Source organism: Pseudopodoces humilis, chromosome 20 (assembly GCF_049639895.1).
Source record: "Pseudopodoces humilis isolate 2021_Gansu_Grassland_sample_001 chromosome 20, ASM4963989v1, whole genome shotgun sequence".
NCBI classification, from domain to species: domain Eukaryota; kingdom Metazoa; phylum Chordata; class Aves; order Passeriformes; family Paridae; genus Pseudopodoces; species Pseudopodoces humilis.
Window position 1 is genome coordinate 4,346,744 of NC_142219.1, and position 18,561 is coordinate 4,365,304.

At 54.2% G+C, this 18,561-nt stretch overlaps 1 protein-coding gene across 1 annotated transcript in view; it reads left to right on the plus strand.

Moving 5' to 3' along the window:
- The window catches only part of SGSM1 (small G protein signaling modulator 1), a 32,515-nt gene extending 15,387 nt beyond the window's left edge, over positions 1–17,128 (plus strand). Inside the window, exons 8-25 of the mRNA XM_005524322.2 lie at positions 280–411; positions 938–1,062; positions 2,463–2,530; positions 2,893–3,056; positions 3,447–3,576; positions 5,829–5,967; positions 6,228–6,292; positions 6,985–7,130; positions 7,612–7,740; positions 8,150–8,332; positions 10,011–10,082; positions 10,607–11,188; positions 11,918–12,042; positions 13,193–13,275; positions 13,483–13,592; positions 13,790–13,886; positions 14,246–14,413; positions 14,774–17,128. Coding sequence (XP_005524379.2) covers positions 280–411; positions 938–1,062; positions 2,463–2,530; positions 2,893–3,056; positions 3,447–3,576; positions 5,829–5,967; positions 6,228–6,292; positions 6,985–7,130; positions 7,612–7,740; positions 8,150–8,332; positions 10,011–10,082; positions 10,607–11,188; positions 11,918–12,042; positions 13,193–13,275; positions 13,483–13,592; positions 13,790–13,886; positions 14,246–14,413; positions 14,774–14,862 — 2,607 coding nt within the window. The 3' untranslated portion in view covers positions 14,863–17,128. The remainder of the gene's footprint in view (positions 1–279; positions 412–937; positions 1,063–2,462; positions 2,531–2,892; positions 3,057–3,446; positions 3,577–5,828; positions 5,968–6,227; positions 6,293–6,984; positions 7,131–7,611; positions 7,741–8,149; positions 8,333–10,010; positions 10,083–10,606; positions 11,189–11,917; positions 12,043–13,192; positions 13,276–13,482; positions 13,593–13,789; positions 13,887–14,245; positions 14,414–14,773) is intronic.
- Positions 17,129–18,561: the final 1,433 nt, after the last annotated feature.

Below are 18,561 nucleotides of genomic sequence, written 5' to 3' on the forward strand. Positions count from 1 at the left end.
GGCCTTCCTGGCACTGCATCCCAGGGTCTGTGTCCCTGGGGACCATCATGTACAAACGGAAAGCTGAATCTGCTCTGTGTATTGCAAACAGAGCTCACTCCTGGGGCTTCTCTGAGCTTGGACAGGGTCAGGAACCCCCTTAGAGGACCCTGAGGGAAAGATTTCTAGTAGTGACTCTCATAAGTGTGTAAGTGAGGAGGGAAGGTGGTTCAAGAGGAGCTTTTGTGAAGCCAGAGGGTGTCTGTGCTCACCTCACTTTTGTGGGCGTGTCTCTTGCAGATTCAGAAAAGACATTCCAGTGGCAGCATGGATGACAGGCCATCCCTGTCTGCCAGGGACTACGTGGAGTCCCTGCACCAGAATTCCCGAGCCACACTCCTGTACGGCAAGAACAATGTCCTGGTGCAGCCGGTGAGCTCCTGCTGGGAAACCTGGGCTTTGAAACACTGCTCTGCTCCTCAGCACCTTGTCCTATCCCAAGTGGCTCTTGGATGGAGAAAACCACATTTTTAATCTGGCAAGACAGTGAATGTGCTGTGTTTCTGGAGGTCTTGGTGATGTGGATCCTCCCAGTGGGATGGAAGAGCTCTGCTCCGGTCTGGGTAGAAACACAGGCTCCTCTCCCTGCCCATTCTTTACCACAAAACTCCTTCTCCCATCCCATCCTGCTTCTTGTAGTCAATTAAATGAAGTGCAAACTGCTTTTAGGTGGAGGTATTAAGTTTTCCTTGCTGGGCAGCTGCTCTCAGCCCTTTTCCAAGGCCTTGAGGTGTCCTGGAGTCTCCGCTAGGAGGTTTTCCAGGGACACAGCGGGTTTCTCCCGTTTGTGACTTGGGCTCAGGTGCAGCGTGCAGGGCTGTGTGTGAGCCCTGGGCTCCAGGGCTTTGTTCTTGTGGCATCTTCCAGCTGACTCTGTCGCTGTGTTTCCCTTCCCCAGCGAGATGACATGGAGGCAATCCCTGGATATCTGTCCCTCCACCAGACTGCCGACATCATGGCACTGAAGTGGACCCCCAACCAGCTGATGAACGGCTCCGTGGGGGACCTGGACTACGAGAAGAGGTGACTGGCTCCAAGTGTACCAGAGCAAGGGAGGAGATGTTCCCCTGGCTCACAGTTTGGATCTGGGATGCAAAGCCATCACCGTTTTCCCAGAGCAAAACCATCATCCTTGAGCCTGGAATGGGAAGGGTGGCAGGAGGTGGTGTGAGATGTGTCTCTGCTGGGAAGTGCTCAGGGAGGGAGTGGGGCTTGTTCCAAAACACACAAAGTGGTTTCATTTGTTGCCCTGGGGGATTTTCTGAGGAGAATGCCCTCCCCTCCCTCCCAGCACACCGTGCTCCTGGGTTTCTCCTGGCTCCAGGAAAGTGGGAGTGTTTAGGACACTGATTCTCCGACCTAGAGTAGAGATCTTCTTCAGCAAAACTTGGTCTCAGTTTCGTTCATTGTCAGTTGTAGTTTTTTGGGTTTTGTTTACCGGTGTTCTTTTCATCTCCCCTTTCTTCTTGGCCCCTGGGCCATTCAGTTGTGCCTGGTACTCTCCCCTAAAATCTGTTTTCATCTCTACACCCCTTTTCTGAGTTCTTGCCTTGGGCATCAGCCTAAGCTCTAAAAATTCCCAGTGTCAAGACGTGACCAAGGAAGAGAGGAGGCAGATGGCACAGTAAGTATGACTGTACAAGGAGTGACTCTTGCACACCTTCCTGTCCTTCACAAGCTGTTTTTAATGTTATTTAAGCACTATTTTTATGAAGTGGCAGATGCTGCTGCTGCTGCTGAGAATCTGGAAATTTGCTTTGTTGCAAAGAGGTGGGATGTGATTGAGTGCTGACACCCTCGGACAGCAGTGCTGGGCTCTCCAAAGGAATGAAACCCTGCCTCTCTGCTCTGTCTGGTGGCCACCAGCTCTCCAGCATATTGTAGATTTTGCTCAGACACCTCGAGGTGCCTGGGCTGAGACAGTTCTTGAACAGAAGCAGCTGAGACCAAATCTGTTGTAAGCTCTGAAAAAACCCCACAAGTTGTGAGGGTTTATTTCCCCGCCCCGGGGAGAAGCAGCAGCCCAGGTTTGGACCTGACTGAACATTTCCTTGGGGCTCCAGGGCTGCTCCTGAGGGATTCTTGGGGTGCTCAGAGGAGAATGCTCAGCTCTGCAGGGCTCCAGTCCCTCCCTGCACTAGCCAGGATCCATTTCCCGTGTCTGGGAACAGTGTGAGGGCAGAGAAACCACCCAGGGCAGGTGGGACAGGACTGGCCCTGGCTGAGCTGAGGTGGCAGGGACAGCTCCTGGCTCTGGAGGGATGTTATCACTCATCAGGCTGGCATCACTGCTCTGGGATTTCATCCTTTCCGTGGCTTTGCCTGGTGCCAGGGGATCTGGAGCAGGATTTGGAGCTGCTGTGAGCAGCAGCAGAGCCTCTCACACCCTCGAGGCTCACAGCTTCCCTGTCCCTCTGTTCCAGCGTGTACTGGGACTATGCCATGACCATTCGCCTGGAGGAGATCGTGTATCTTCACTGCCACCAGCAAGGTAAGGCCACAGCTGGGGGCTGTGTCACCCTGGGCTTGATCCCTTCCCTCTGGGATGGTTCTGCTTTGGCTCCAGGGCAGATGCCCAGAGCTCTGGGTGCTCACCATGATTTAAGTGCTTCTAGGCAAGTCTTTTCCCCAGCTGTGGTGCTTGGCTGTGAGTGCTCCTTGCAGAGCTCTGATTTCCAAGGGGATGATCCCAGCAAGCCTTTCCCAGGGCCTGTCTTACCATGGACTTAGAGGAGAATCCAAACACGGAAGAAAGTCCTTATTTTCCATTCCCTGAGCTTTCCTGCCCTCTGCCTTTCGGCCTGTGCTGTTTCCCTCACTGATGGCTGTGCCTGCTCTCGCTGTTGCCAACAGTAGACAGTGGTGGCACGGTTGTCCTGGTGAGCCAGGATGGCATCCAGAGGCCACCTCTGCGCTTCCCCCGTGGAGGACACTTGCTGCAGTTCCTGTCCTGCCTGGAGAACGGCCTCCTGCCCCACGGGCAGCTGGATCCACCCCTCTGGTCACAGCGGGGAAAGGTGGGTGCCTGTTCCTGCTGGGGTTCCCATGTGGACCCTCTGCCCGGCATTAGCGGCTGCTGTGTTTTAAATGATCCCCTCCCAAAATTAATAAGGAAGGTGGGGCTTAAAATGTGGTGGTTGGGTTTAGCTCATGGCCTTGCCCAGCTGAACAGACCCTTTTGGAAAGCTGGGGGGGTGGTGTGGGAGGGCTGCCCATGGGGTTTGGTTCTCTGGGCTGTGCTTACCCCGTGCCCAGCAGGGTTATGGATTCACCTGCCACTGGAAACTTGATCCAGGGGCTGCTCCGGCCCAGGGAATGTGCAGACATGGCAAAGCATGTGGGGCAGGAGCTCAGGAAGGGAGTGGTGGGGCCTGGGTGGCTCTGAAGGGCACGTTCTGCTCCCCCAGGGAAAGGTGTTTCCCAAACTGAGGAAGCGCAGCCCCCAGGGCTCCTCCGAGTCCGCGTCCGACAAGGAAGATGACGAAGCCACGGATTATGTCTTCAGGATCATCTACCCCGGGACACAGGCAGAGTTTGGTGAGTGCAGGGCAGGCTTTGGGGGGGTTTGTAGGCGCTGATGGGCATGGGGCAAACCAGGAGGTGGTTCCAGGGTAAGGGCTCTGGTTGTGCCAGTGCTTCCTGATCTTAAATGGCATCATTTAAGGATTGGGAAGCCCTGGCACAGAGAAGCTGTGGCTGCCCCATCCCTGGAAGGGTCCAAGGCCAGGCTGGATGGGGCTTGGAGCAACCTGGGATAGTGAAAGTTGTCCCTGCCCATGGCAGGGGCTGGAACTAAATGATCTCTAAATTCCCTTCCAACCCAAATCATTCCATGATTCTACGTTTGTTTTTTTTTTCCCTCCACTTGCTACTGAGTCCTTTGTATCTGCAGCTGCACAACAGCATTAATGGTCAGAAAAAGCCCCTCTTACACATAATTTCAGTAAAAAGGTTCACTTTGGTCACTTGGGGGCCACCTTCTGCCATCAGATGCCCCCAGGGCTGATTCTTCTCTTGCTGCCCCCAGGCTGCACTAAATCCAGTGATGTTCCTTCAGTGTGGCTCCTGCAGCTCAAAGGGGAGGTCACAGCACCCTGCTCTGGGTGCTGCCGGGCTGCACCCACCTGTCTTCAGTCCCTAACTCGAGGGAGGGGATGCTGCTGGATTCTCCAAACCAGAAATGCCTCTTCATGTCTGGTGGAGAATGATCTGAACCTGGCTGAAATGTCTGGACATTTGTCCTCACTCTTCTGTGAAATGCCAAGAACTGTTTTCTGACCTCTGGGGACATCATAGGTGACTTTATGAGGGGGAAAGCGTGAGCTTTAGATGGAAGACTTGTGGAGTGCTTTTTAAAAATGCTCTGAAATCTGATGGAAACCTTTTTCCTGCATTTTGGAGGCTATGAGGGAGAAATTACATCCGCTGTGACTCCTCCATAACGTCAGTTGAGATTATACTTGGTTCTCCCTGCCTTCAGCTGACTAACACGATTCAGTGAGTCAGATAAAAACCTGATTGAAGCTAAAACAGCAGATAGAGATGTGCCTTTCTGTGGCTGCCTTTTGATCTACCCCTTAAAATTCCATGCTGGGGGCCACATTTTCTGGGAAATGAATTGCTGCCATCTACTCAGCTGGCGTCATCACAGCCTGTGCTGTTCCTGTGCACCTCCCCAGCCAGAGGTGGAACTGCATCATTCTCTCTTCTCCACAGATTCTTCCTTTCTCCCCTTTCATTGGTGCCTTTGTCCTCTGTGTCTCTAGTTGCCATTAATGGTGCTTTTCACCCATTCCTTGCGCCTGTGACTGCTGGGAGAGGGAAGATCATGAAGATTCCAGCTGGAAGCAAGATGGTGGTGATCCCTAAATGGTGTCTGAGTCTCCCTGGCACATCCCGAGCTCTCCGTGCTGCGCTGGGCACCTCTAGGCCTCAGTGTAATGAGCTGTTGGTTGGGTCTGGTGCTCAGCTCGCCTGTGTTGTCACTTGAGAGGTCCTGCAGAGCTGTCCCTGTCACCACCCCATCAGCTCAATGCGAGGGGAAGGGACTTTTGTGGGAATAATTCAATATTTTTCCTGCCAATGTAATCTATTCCTTATTACAAGCTGGGAGAGCCAGTGAGACCAAGGGAGAGCAAGGACACTTTTGCCCAGCCAGAAGATGAAATTTCTACCACAATTTAATTTCCAAGGAGGAGTAAAAAGCATTATTCCTCATGGTCTGGGCCATGTGTGGAGCAGGACCCAAGGCCTTTGCAGCAGCACTTTGAGTTTAAGCAGGGATTAACAAGTGACAACATAAAGAGCTCCTGCTGTCCCTCTCAACCTCTTCATCCAAGTCTTCATCTCCTATCTTGTGATTTGGATGCTCCCTTCTTTCCCTGATCTTTGGATGAGGTCCTTTGAGGGATGGGCCTTTTTCCCTTCCAGTAATACCCTCTGCCTGGGACAGCAGCTGATTTCAATCCTGTTTTCTCTCTGCAGCCCCTTCTCTGGAGCCTCTGCCTGGGGTGTTGGGTTTCTGCCTTGGTCAGCACGAAGCAGTTTAAGATCAGCTTTCTGCATTAGCTGGTTAATTAGTGATGGTTCTCTCCCATCAGTGCTCTTTGTTCCCTTTCCTTTCTCCTGAGCTCACCAGTGCTGTGATTCCCTGTGGTGGGCCCTGCTTGGTAGCTGGAGCCTCCTTGGCAAGAGCGGGATGAAAGCTCTCTCTCTGTTGGGCCCCTGTATCTCCCTGACTCCAGGGCAGTGCCAGGCTGTAGCTGATGCTCCTCTCTGCCCTCCTGCAGTGCCCCAGGACCTGATGGACGCTCCAGGGGCTGTCCTGCCCCCCATGTGGCAGCCCAGCACCCGCAAATCCTCCTGCTCCTCCTGCTCCCAGAGCGGCTCCTCCGACGGGGGCCCCGCCAATGGCTGCAGCCACGAGAGGTACGAGGAGCCACGGGCACAGCAGAGCCAGGGCTCAGTGCCCAGGAACCACGGCAGGGTCGGTGGGATGGGGCTGAGGTGAGGCTTGTCCCTGCATCTGGGACATCTCAGCTGCTCCAGAGCCTGGCAGCAGGAATGGCTGCTCTGAACCCGGGCAGCATCCCTGGTGGATCTCTGCAGGATCAGTGGGATCACAGCCAGGCTGAGGGCACGCACAGGGGCATTTTCTCCCCTCACATCCTGTGTGTTTCTGTTGGCAGAGCTCCACTGAAGCTACTGTGTGACAACATGAAGTACCAGATCCTGTCCCGGGCCTTCTATGGCTGTGAGTACTTGTCACCCCCCTGCTGCCTTGGGATGAGACTGGATGAGGGATGAGGTCCTGGGCTCTGGGCTGGGAGTGGTGCTGGGGTCAGCTGGCAGTGGCTGGGGGAGCTGGGACCAGCCTGCTGCACGTGCTGAGGGTGGGGAGCAAAGAGCTGGAGTGTGACTCTCAGCCTCGAGCCCCAGCAGCAGCACTGGGGGTACCAAGATGAGGGACCTGTCCTGGTGGATTCCCTGCTCCAAGGGCAGAGTGTGGCTGCAGAGGGTCTCCCCCAGGGCCCTTTCTTCTGCTCTTCATCCTCTGTAGGAATTCCAAGCACAGAAAGTTCTCAAAATCTTGTGCATGCAAGCTTAAACATAGAAATGAACACAGGGTTCAACCTGAGGCCTTGGAAAAGGCTTCTGCCTTTAAATCCAGGATTTAGAAACTTTGTGTAAGTGTGTAGTTTAAATAGAAAGACATTAAGCTAAGCAGTAGAAAGTTTTAAGGTTTTAAAGCTGAGATATAGAAGTAGTTAAAAAGGTAATAAGAAGTTTAAGGTATAGCAAAAAATGTTAGGCTAAGAAAGTCTGCACTGAAGTAAAGAGGTATAAAACCAAATAACTCTTGGTGTAAAAATAAAAACACCCTTTTGTGGCAATCCTCGTGTTTCCTGGAGTTCCACAGCTGAAGGTGTGGTGTTCCTGCTGCAGGGTTGGCCTACTGCAGACACCTGTCCACGGTGAGAACCCACCTGTCAGCGCTGGTGAACCACAACATCGTGTCCCCCGACGTGCCCTGCAGCGCCAGCGCCGGGCTCACCGTGGACATCTGGCACAGATACCTGCAGGACAGCTCGGTAGGGCCACACCCAGGGCAGTGTCACTGAAGTGGGTGCAGCATGGGGAGGTGGTGAAACACATCAAGAAGTTCCTCAAGGGGGGAAGTCACCCAGGCTGCACAGAGCCCGAGGCTAATCCTAATCCTCCTCCTCAGTACGTGAGGGCTGAGGAGTGAATGCTGCTCTTCTTAAAGTGCTTCTGCTCAGAGCCTGCCTGCAGCAGTGTCTGTCACTGCTGTCCTGACTGGGGTCCTGCCAGGTCAGAGGCACAGCAGTGGCCCTCGGTGACTTTGGTGGGCCGCTCTTTGGTGTGGAGAGTCAAAATATCCACCCACAGCAGCCTGTGGCTCTACTTAAACCCATGCAGTGTTCTGAGGGATCACAGGCAGTGAGGCTGGGGTTGGTTGGGGTCTGGGAGAGCTCTGGGTGCTGAAGTGGGGGACAGCCATACACCCCATGTGCTGGCTGTGTCTGTCCCTGACCCAGGCTCTTCCCACAGAGTTACGAGGACCAGGAGCTGCTGCGGCTGATCTACTACGGCGGGATCCAGCACGAGATCAGGAAGGCGGTGTGGCCCTTCCTGCTGGGCCATTACCAGTTTGGGATGACGGAGGCAGAGAGGAAGGAGGTTGGTGAGGGTGTGCTGCCAGCTTTGTGTGCCCCGGTCCTGCCCAGTGGAAGGGTCTGTTAGCTGTGAGCCCACTGGGCCTCGTGTCCACTCTGGACTGGGCTGGGGGCAGGAGTGGGACAAACACTTGGATCAGAAATTGATAGGGCCAAGCTTGTCACTGGCCTGTGCAGCTCCTCATATTCAGTGCCTTGTGCACCTTGGGAGGGCGGGGAGGAGATGGATGGGCATTTTTCCATCCAAATTTCGGCCACGTTTTGCGGATCAGGCGCTGTGCAGGGTAAGGGTGGCTGCGTCCCATGAGCTGCAGTTCACACAAGGGTGCACCCCGCTGTGTGGGGCACAGGAGGGGCTGGTTTGGGGCTCTCCAGGGACAGCCATTCCCAGCCCCTGTCCCCCCATGTCCCAGGCTGATGAGCAGACCCGGGCGTGCTACGAGCACACGATGGCAGAGTGGCTGGGCTGCGAGGCCATCGTCCGGCAGCGTGAGAAGGAGTCCCACGCCGCAGCCCTGGCCAAGTGCTCCTCGGGGGCCAGCCTGGACTCCCACATCCAGAGGATGATGCACAGGGACTCGACCATCAGCAATGAGGTGAGGGCGTGGGGGGCTTGGGCAGTGCCCACCCAGAGTCCGTGTGGGGTCCTGCCCACCCTCCTCCCCTGACCCCCGTCCCCACCTGTGTGTCTTGTTCCTCACTGTATTCTGTGGGAGTGAGATCCTCATTACCTGATGCACTCCTGGGGCACATCAGGGTTAGCTCCAGGTTAGTGGAAGAGGGTTTGAGGAAGGGGTGAGGAGGAAGAGCATGTTCCTGGCACTAAGGGGCTGTGAAGCAGGGCACTGGGCTTCCCGGCTCCTGCATGGAAGAAGCCTCAGCACGCCCTCAGTGTCATCCGTGGGGACACCCAGCCCCTTGGGACTGGCTTTTAGCAATGCAGTGAGGAATGAGATCCACAGCCCAAACCTGTGTGGAGGGAAAAGCCTGTGAAAGTAAAGGCAGTCCTGGGAACGGAGTCCAGGGAGTGTTTCCATGAGTATTTTGTCCTTGGAGGAGAAGAGCCCAGCATGGCAGAGCATTCCCTGACCTCAGGCTGCTGGCCCAGAGGTGAGGGGAGGTGAGCGCTGGAGACTTGATCTGCTTCCCTCTGGGAAGTTTGTGTGGGTACTTTGGGAAAGAGATGAGCTCAGCCCCAATGCTGCAGGCTACTTGTGTGCCCAGAGAGGGAGACATGCAGGGAAAGCAGGTCTGAGCCAGGGACAGGATGATGCAGCTCTCAGGGTGAGCAGAGGCGCTGCTCTGTAGGCTGAAGCCGGGGGAATCATTCCCAACCCCTCAGCACCTCCATTGTGGCTCTTCCTTTGTATCCATGTGTTCTGGGAACAGGCACTGGGAAGGGAGCTGGCATAGTGAACACATGCAAAGTTTCCCCCCTTTCCCATCTCGACCTGAAATTTCCTGTTTTAAGTGCTCCCATGGAAATGGAGGAAAACTGTCGCCCTTCCTCTCCCCACCAGAGTCCTGCCCAGCAAACACCCACAATACAAGGGTGGGGACAGCTGCTGTTCTGAATGTGCTGTATTTTCTTATAATCCTATTGTTTGTGTGTGGTGTCATGGCCATGCTCTGCACCTCTGCTCAGCTAATGGGGAGGACTTGCTCTCACTGAGGACTGGCTGCTCAGAGGGACCCCACGGAGCTGAGCAAGGAGCTGGTGCCTGCAGAGCCCAGCCCTTCCCTCTGTGCTTCAGCTGGAAGCCAGAACAGGGTGCTCGTGACTTTGAGAGGAGCTGCTTCCACTGAGTCTGGCTTAAAACATCAATATTTGTCCTTGAAGAAAAGGAAAAAAGCATGAATATGCTTAGAGGGACTGTTTTATAGCCTGACTTCATCGTTTATGTAAACTGAGCTGGGCTGAGCTGCATTGCTGCCAAATTAGGACAGAGATTTGTAGAAATTTGCACTCCAGGGAGGCAACGTGATCTCCGTGCAGGCCAGAGGAAAGCAGCTCCTTCAGACCCAGCACACAGCACTTGAACAAGTGCAGTGACCTGGGGCTTTGGCTCTGTCACCTTCCCAGCAGTGTTGGGGCTGAGGCAGGGCTGGGTGCTGCAGCAGCATTGATGTGACAGGAACATTCCCCAAGGGTCAGATATTTACTGGATGTATTTTCTGCTGCTTTTTCACCTGCAGAAGCACCACCTCTGCTTGAGTTCCCTCACCCTGACCCTTTATATTTTCTTTTCTTTCTCTTTTCCCTGTCCTCTGCAGTCCTCGCAGAGCTGCAGCTCCGGCCGGCAGAATCACGCCCGGCTGCAGAGTGATTCCAGCTCCAGCACGCAGGTGAGCCCTTTGTCCCTCCATTCCTTGTGCCCTTGGCTTGGGCTGACCCCTCACCACAGCCACAATGATTTCTGGCAAACAGAACCAGGGTTGGGAGAGGTGAATGAGTCCCCAGCCTGCTTTGGAGCTGCTGATGTCAGAACAGTGCTCTGCTCATGGTGTTCAGTGTTCACCTGCCAGCTCTGCCCTGTGGCCTCACACCTGAAGGCCCATGGCTGCTCCCTCTGTTCATGCCCAGGTGTTTAACACCTGTTGAAATTTATGCCCAGTATAATATAATAATAATATAATATATAATATAATATTATAATAATATAATGACAAGCAAAGTCCTTTGGAGCAGGGATTTGTGGAGCTGTGCAAACGACCAAGCACTGACTCAAATCCAGGGAGAAGAATCTAAAGGGGGATTTTCCTCTGTGCACTGCTGGGAACATGGGCACTACGAGTACACAGCTCTTGGGGACGTAGTGCCTGTGTTCCCAACACTCACTGGATGCCTGGGATGTCTTCCCACTTTGCAGGTGTTTGAATCCGTGGATGAGGTGGAACAGACTGAAGTGGATTCTCAGCTGGAAGATGGCAAGCAAAGCAAGATCCCAAATGGGACAGTCCCCAATGGCACGTGTTCTCCTGATTCTGGGCACCCCTCCTCCCAAAACTTCTCCATCACATCGGGGTTCTCGGAGCGCAGCTTCAGCAACGAGGACAGCGCTCTGGAAACCACCAAATCCTCATCCAGCTCCCAGGGCAAGGCTGCTGGGTCCGATGTGCCAGCCCCACCGGACACGGATGGTGTCCAGCAGGAGAAGCTGGAAGGCCAAGACAGCCTGGAAGGTGAATTTCCCACCGGTGGAAGTGTGGACTTTGTCCCCATGGGTGAGGGCTCGGCGGGGCTCCTGCGTGACAGTGACAGCGTGGCCCTGGCTGTGGTGGAGAGCTGGGCAGACAGCGAGGCTGAGAAGCAGAGCCTGGTGGAGAGTGAGGACAACCTCTCTGAGGAGCCAGAGATGGAGAGTCTGTACCCACAGCTGGACTCTCTGACTGTGACTGACCTGACCAGCAGTGAACCAGCTGCTCTCTCCTCCACGGGTGTCACCTACTCTGTAAGTACAGACCTGGCCAGGGGGGGTTCCTTCCTGGCTGCCTCACAGGACCACAGAACTCCAGAAGAGCTGGGGTGGGAAGGGCCCTCTGGAGATCATCCAGCCCAACTCCTCTGCCAAGGGAGCGTCACCTGGGGCAGGTGACACAGGAATGTGTCCAGGTGGGTTTGGGATGTCTCCAGAGAGGGAGATTCTGTGCTCTCCCTGGGCAGTTGTTCCAGGGCTCTGCCAACCTAAATGGGAAGAAGTTTTTCCTCAGGTTGAGGTGGAACTTGTGTTTCAGTTTATGGCCATTGCTCCTTGTCCTGTCACTCAGCACCACTGAAAAGAGTTTGTCACTCTCCTTTTGGCACATGATTTGAGACGTTTGTATGGATTGATGAGATTTCCTCTCAGTCTTGTCTTGCCCAGACTGACCAGGCCCAGCTCCTGCAGTCTCTCCTCATCAGAGAGATACTTCAGACCCCAAATAATCTCTCTGGCTGCTGCTGGACCCTCGCTGGCAGCAGCTTGTCTTTCTTGAGCTGTGGAGCCCAGAACTGAACACCACACTCCAGATGTGCCTCACTGGGGCTGAGTGGAGGGGCAGGGTTTACCTGCACTTGCCTGGCTGGGCATAGAGGGGCTCCCACCTTCCACCCAAACTCTGCCCTGTCGCTCTACTGCCCTTGCAACTCCCTCCCTGCTTTTTACTGGAAAACAAATCAACTCTGCTCTTGTTTTGGGCAGCCAGAGCTGCTGGACATGTACACGGTGAACCTGCACCGCATCGAGAAGGATGTGCAGCGCTGTGACCGCAACTACTGGTACTTCACCCCTGCCAACCTGGAGAAGCTCCGCAATGTCATGTGCAGGTGGGGGCTGCGGGGGGCTTCCTGGGATTCACCTGCAGGCTGGAGCCTCAAACTGTGTTGTGGTTAATGAGTTTTGCTCCTTGCCTTCCTCCCCTCGTCATCCCAGCACCGGGGCCACAGCTCCGAGTATGCGGCGGTTCCCAGGCTGAGGTGTCTGGCTGTCCTTCCCCATCACTGCTGTGTCCTGGGGTTTTGGCCAAGGCAGAGGCTCCCTGGGCTGCCCAGGAACACAGTGCAGCCCACCTGCTTCCTGGAGCATGCCTGAAAAATGTTTTAATGAGGATCAGCCCACAGAGCTGTAGTGCTAATGAGAAAGTGCCTGAAGCACCGGAATGGTTTGTGCCTACCCAAAATCCCAGGAGAGAGACAGACCTGGGTGCATTTCTGAGTCCCTGTGACTCAGAGCTCGCCTAGTGACACTCACAGGCTCAGACCAGCTCCAGCTCAGCTGCTGCTTCACAGGGAGCAAAGGATAAAATATTATTACTCATCCTGCAAACATGAGGAGAAGCTGCTTTTCCATCAGTGCTGTCACTTCACCTGACAGCTAGAGCTGGAGATCTCTGCTGAGATTAGACCTTCAGCACAGCACATTTTGGAAAACCAATGGGCAGGATGGAAAAGATCCTTCCCTTGTGCCAGCAGCAGATCTGAGTCCTCTCGGAACACATTTTGCCTTGCTACCAAATAAGGGAAGATATCCCTGCAGGGCTGGGTGCTTCCTGGGACACTGGGAATGGGAAGGCGAGGCAGGCAGAGTCTGCAGAGAACCAAGGGGATGAATGGAGGGAGAAGGATGAGATTGAGTGATGAACAAATTTTATCAGTCTCTGCCCTTTAACCAATGACCCCACTGTGTTGTGCTTCCCCATTTTGCTTTTCCCTGCACTGATTTTTCCCTGCAATGGCCATGGCACAGCCCTGGATTGACCCTGGATGTGGCTGTGGCAGGGTGTTGATCCAGGACTGTGCCATGCATGCCTTACATGGGGGGCACCACAAGAATTTAATCATTTGCAGCACAGGGATAACAGAATGAACAGGTGTGATTTACTCCAGCATCCTGGGAAGGGAGACAGGGCATGGGCAAAGGGGGGTGGCAGATGATGGCACTCAGGTCCCAGGTCACCTCTCCTGCTCTCTCACACAGCTACATCTGGCAGCACATTGAGATTGGCTATGTGCAGGGGATGTGTGACCTGCTGGCCCCTCTCCTGGTCATCCTGGATGATGGTGAGTGGGTGGCTCTGCTCTGCTTTCCCTGTCCCTGTGTGGGGATCTGGGGGGGATGTGCCAGGTGCCCTTAGCAGTGCAGTGCCTGGAGGTGTGGAGCAGGATCCCATTTGTCCCTGATGCTGCCTGGCTCCCAGGAGCCCACCCTGGGGCCAGGGTGAGCTTTCTGCAGGAGCAGCAGTAGTGATGTCTCTCCTCCCTGCACAGAGGCTCTGGCTTTCAGCTGCTTCACGGAGCTGATGAAGAGGATGAACCAGAACTTCCCCCACGGAGGAGCCATGGACACCCACTTTGCCAACATGAGGTCGCTGATCCAGGTGAGAATTCCTGGCACAGGGATGACAGCTCCTCTCACCCAGGAGGGAAAGCTGGTCCTGGAGGAGCTGGGGTTTAGTGCTGGGGAGCAGGAAGGACAGCAGGGGCTTTAAGGACTGCCAGGAAAGGGAGAGAGAAGCTGGTGGGAGCTGGTGCTGTGTGTGTGCATTCCTGAGTTTCCTTTGGCTTTTCTTGACAGATTCTGGACTCTGAGCTCTTCGAGCTGATGCACCAGAATGGAGATTATACTCATTTCTACTTCTGCTACCGATGGTTTCTCCTGGACTTCAAGAGAGGTGTGTGCTGAGACCACCCAAGGGTGAGGCAGGGTCTGCTTTCAGGCTTCTCAGCAGGTTTAAACTTATTTTTAATTCCTTTCCACTTTTCCCTGGTTTATGTCTGGCTGATTGTTCTGTCTAGATACAGAACCTGTTGTTCCAGAGCTGCTGCTGAGCCTCTCCACAAGTGTGTCCTGGGGCCTGTGTCACCTGCTGCCGGGCAGAACATTTCTCCCTACAGATGTCTGACTTACTGCTCCCAGCTGGAGCAGGTTCCTGTGGGAAGGAAGCACCCAGGGTGTCTCCCCAGCGCTGCTGAGAGCTCTGTGAGCCAGGGTGGGGTGAGTGGAGTGGTAACTGCTGTTCTCTGCTCACAGAGCTGGTGTATGACGACGTCTTCGCCGTCTGGGAGACCATCTGGGCTGCTGCTCACGTCTCCTCTGCTCACTACGTGCTCTTCATAGCCCTGGCCCTGGTGGAGATGTACCGGGACATCATCCTGGAGAACAACATGGATTTTACAGACATCATCAAGTTTTTCAATGGTACAGCTGGTGCTCTGTTGGGCTGGGTTTGGGGCAGCTGCTCAGGTTTAGGCAGCACGTGGCTGGCTTGTGGACAGTCCCATCTGGGCAGTGCTGGAAATGTTTGACATCCAGGGCCCTGAGGGATGGGTGGGGCTGGAATCCACCTGCTCTCCTCAGCAGTGGCCAGCCTGGGTGTGTTGAAGGGAGCTGAGGTTTGGGCAGTGCTTCCTGCTGCTTTCCCCATCCCGAGGGGCTGGTTAAGGATGGCTCTCCGGAGCCAGGTGTCCCTGTGAGGGGAGGTTGGGAATGTCCCCAGCAGAGCTGTGGGGTGGGGGCTGCTCAGGTCTGACCGCTCTGGTCCCTCTGTCTGTGTTGCAGAAATGGCAGAACGCCACAACACCAAACAGATCCTGAAGCTGGCTCGGGACCTGGTCTATAAAGTGCAGACTCTGATCGAGAACAAATGAAGGACCTGGGGCGGACGAGGCACCCAAAGAGCCGGGACTCCCCTCCGATGCTGGCTCCCTTCTCCTGTTTCTCCAGGTGCCACACCTGTGGGACTCAGGTGGTGGGACACGTGCTGCTATGTGAGCTGGGCTCAGCACAGGCCCCGGCTCAAACCTTCTGCAGTGACTCAACCAAAGATCCCTCCAGGTGTGTTCCTGTGCTGGGAGCAGGACCAGGCAGTGGCTTCCTGCCCTTGGAGAGGCAGCAGCTGCCGTGGCCACCAAAACTGCCCCGGCGTTGCCACATCCCAGGGCGGAGCTCGGGGGCTGGGGGAGCAGAGCTTGGTGGCACAGAGGGAAAGCTGATTCCTTGGAAAGCTGCTTCCTTGGGCAGCCCTTCCCTGTGGTGTGGGAAGGCAGCCAGCCAGCCAGCCCTGTGAGCTCAGGCAGCACAGGGATGCTGCCAGTTCTCAGCCTCTCACCAACACAGTGAGGTTCTGCCAGTAATGGGGGGGACTTTGATCACAGAAATTCCTCTTTTGATCTCGTCCCTCTACGCATTGCTTCCCCTTCAGTATTTTCTTTTTTTAGGGCTCTGTTTTGCCCCTGGGATTTTACATTGTTCCTACAATATCCGAGCACACAAGAGCTTCGTGTCTGGATGGATTTTCAGAGCAGCTCCAAATTCAGCATTGGGGTTATTTTTCAAAATCCAGCCTCCGTAATGTTCTCTGAACACTGAGAAATCTGGTCCTGACCTCCTCTGGGAATTCCAGGCTGGAGGTTTTCTTACCTGCCTTACTTTAGCTGCCTGTGGTTGGAGTCTGGTCTCCTTGTTGTTCCCCTGAGCTCTTGTGAGGGAAGGGCTCCTCAGAAGGCAAGTCAGAGCTCCTGATTATCCTGACTTTCCCTCTGACAGCTTCAGGGCTGGCTGTTGAGTCCCCTAAACACACTGAGCATCTCCAGTTAGGTCTTGGTGGGCTTCTCCCACAGGCCTGTGAGAGGAAAATAGCCCAAGGTCCCTGAGTGGTCTTTGCTTTGGGAAGATGCACTTGTGTGGCCACTTTTCCTGCACAGCCTGGAGCCCACTGCATGAAGTGCCTCTCCAGCTGCTGTGTCCCACACAGGCTGCCCTGCAGAGGCTTCAGAGTCATTTTTCAACTCAGGTAAAAACAATACAGGAAAAGGAGAGGGGGTGGGTGGAGGGTCCAGCCCAGCCAGGGAGGGCTGGAGCTCTCTCTGAGGGTACTTTCTCTCAAGTTTTGCTGCAAACATTTGTGTTCCCCCCTGGTGCAATGTGTGCTGTGTGTGTGCTCTCCTCTGGCCCTGCTCCTGCCTTGCTGCTGGAGTGCTCCCATGGGAGGGAAAGGGGTCATTCCTCCTCCTGCCATGGAATATCTGTCTGTGCTGGTTTGTGTTGGCTCGTGGCATGTGTCAGATGTTGCTGGCAGAAAAAAAAAGGCAGTTGTCAATCTGCACCAGGGAAAAATGCTGCTTCAGGGAAGGTCTGAGGAGCATGATAGAGCGGTTTGCTGTTTCTGAGCAAATCAGCAATTTCTGTGTTCTGGGACATGGAGGTCGCAGCTGGAAAAGGCAGTGGCACATCCTGAACGCTTTGGGGAAGGGGCTGGGGCAGGGGGAGAGCAATGGCCAACCCTCATAATCCCAACAAGATGTGTACAACAATCTGGGAAATTCCCTGAAGCAGTAAAAACCCAAAGGGTGCTGGGCTGCACAGGAAACAAAGAGCTTGAGATCTGCCAGTTCCTGTGAGAATCTTTTGTCCTTCCACCAAGCAGAGTGAAAAGCTCGAATCCTCTCTCCCTCCCAGGCTGTTCCTGTTCCCTCAGGGTTCTAGGACAGATCTGTCACCTGTCTGGAGGGAAAGGGATGTGCTCTGTTCTCCCCTTCCTGAGGGACAGGGACCCACAGGAAACGCCACCTGACCAAGCAACGTTGCTGACACTAAACCTTTCAAGCTTTCCTTGGTTTTTAGACAAAAACAGCCAAGAAATTCTGCACAATATTTGCTGTCTGTATTAACTGAGAGTGTCTCTGGGCCACTCAATAGCAGTGTTTTTTGAATAATTTCTGGGGGGAAAAAAAGTATTTATTTATTGATTGTACCTGACTGTGTGTCCTTGTGTGCCGGCGTGTGAGTGCGTGCTGTTGTGCAAATGGAGATAGAAATTTTCAATGTTATTTATGATATCTTGTAAATGTTTACCAGAGAATCGTGTCTATATATAATATATATATACAGTATAGAGAGAAAATATGTGAACTAAGTGGGTTATTTTTTGAGGGGGGGCGGGGGGGGTGAGAAATTTTTTGCTTCTGAGAACTGTGTGGTTTCTATAGCACCTATTCCATGATGTGCCAGTCTGTCACTGTCCCAGTGCTGGGAGGGCTGTTCTGGTGGGGCAACAGGAAGCTCAGAGCAGAGCCACCATCACAACCTCAGTTTGGCTTCATCTTGGTTCTGATTTTAAGACTGGACAAGAGGGGAAAAAAAAATAGGGAAAAATAATATAAAAAACTTTGTTTCAGCTGTGTTGCTGGGCAAGTTCTTGTGCTTGTGGGAACCCAGAGTGGGACCCCACCAGGAGCCTGGGGCTCTCCTTGATGGTTAAAAGCTGCTAAGAAGCTGAAAAGCAAAGGTTTTGCTGTGCAGCTGTTTGTGGGTCTTCTCTGGTCTCATCCTCTCGTGCCTGGCTCTGCCCCCCTGCTGGATCCCCACGAGATAAAGCCTTGTTCTGGAATTCTGACAGGGGCAATCGTGGCCCTGGAAGGCAGCGGGGCTCTCTCCCAGCTGTGCAGCCGAGGATGGCCTCGTCACCAGGCTTGTCCATATACAGTAATCTTGTCTGGCCCCTTGGGGAAGAGGAATGTCTCATCCCAGCAGCTCTGTGCAGCTGAACCCACGCCCCCACCACAATGGCACTGCCAGCCCAGGGCTATTTTAGCCTGTTGTTGGCTCTGTGGGAACAGGGACTGGAGCTCTGTGCCTTAATCTGTCAGATGGCAGGGTTAGATTGGATTTTAGGAAGAAATTCTTCACTATAAGGCACTGGTGCTGGTTGTCCAGAGAGCTGTGGCTGCCCCATCCCTGGAAGTGTCCCAGGCCAGGTTGGATGGGGCTTGGATCAACCTGGGATGGTGGGAGGTGTCCCTGCCATGGCAGGGGGTGGAACTAGGTGATTTCTAAGTTTCCTTCCACCCCCAACCATTCCATGACTGCAGCTTTGAGGAGACTGCTGCATTCTCCCTTGGGTGCAGCGAGGGTTGCACGAGCTGCCAGCTCACGTTCTCTGCTCCAGTCACTCCAGAGCCTGAGGAAGGATGGGCTCCATGGGCTGAGTTCAGCTCCCATCACACCCTCGCTGAGCACCACATTGCTCTGGGGTTTGGGGTTTGTCTCACACTCCAGCTCCTGAGCTCAGATAATCTCAGTGTGTGTAAATCCACTGAGTGTTTGTGTCCTGGCCCTGTGCTCACCTGAGGGAGTGACAAATGGACCCTTGTCCCTGGCAGGTGAAAAAAAGGCTGAGAGATGGAGCTATTGAAGAGGTGGGTTTGGGTCCCAAAATCCCTGGAGACACACAAGCCTTGTGGCCAAGAGCAGTTTGTGGGACAAAATTCTTCTTATTCTTTGTTGTTTATTTATTTATTACTTAATTTGTGTGACTATTTTCCCTCTCTTTCCTGGACTATCCTGAG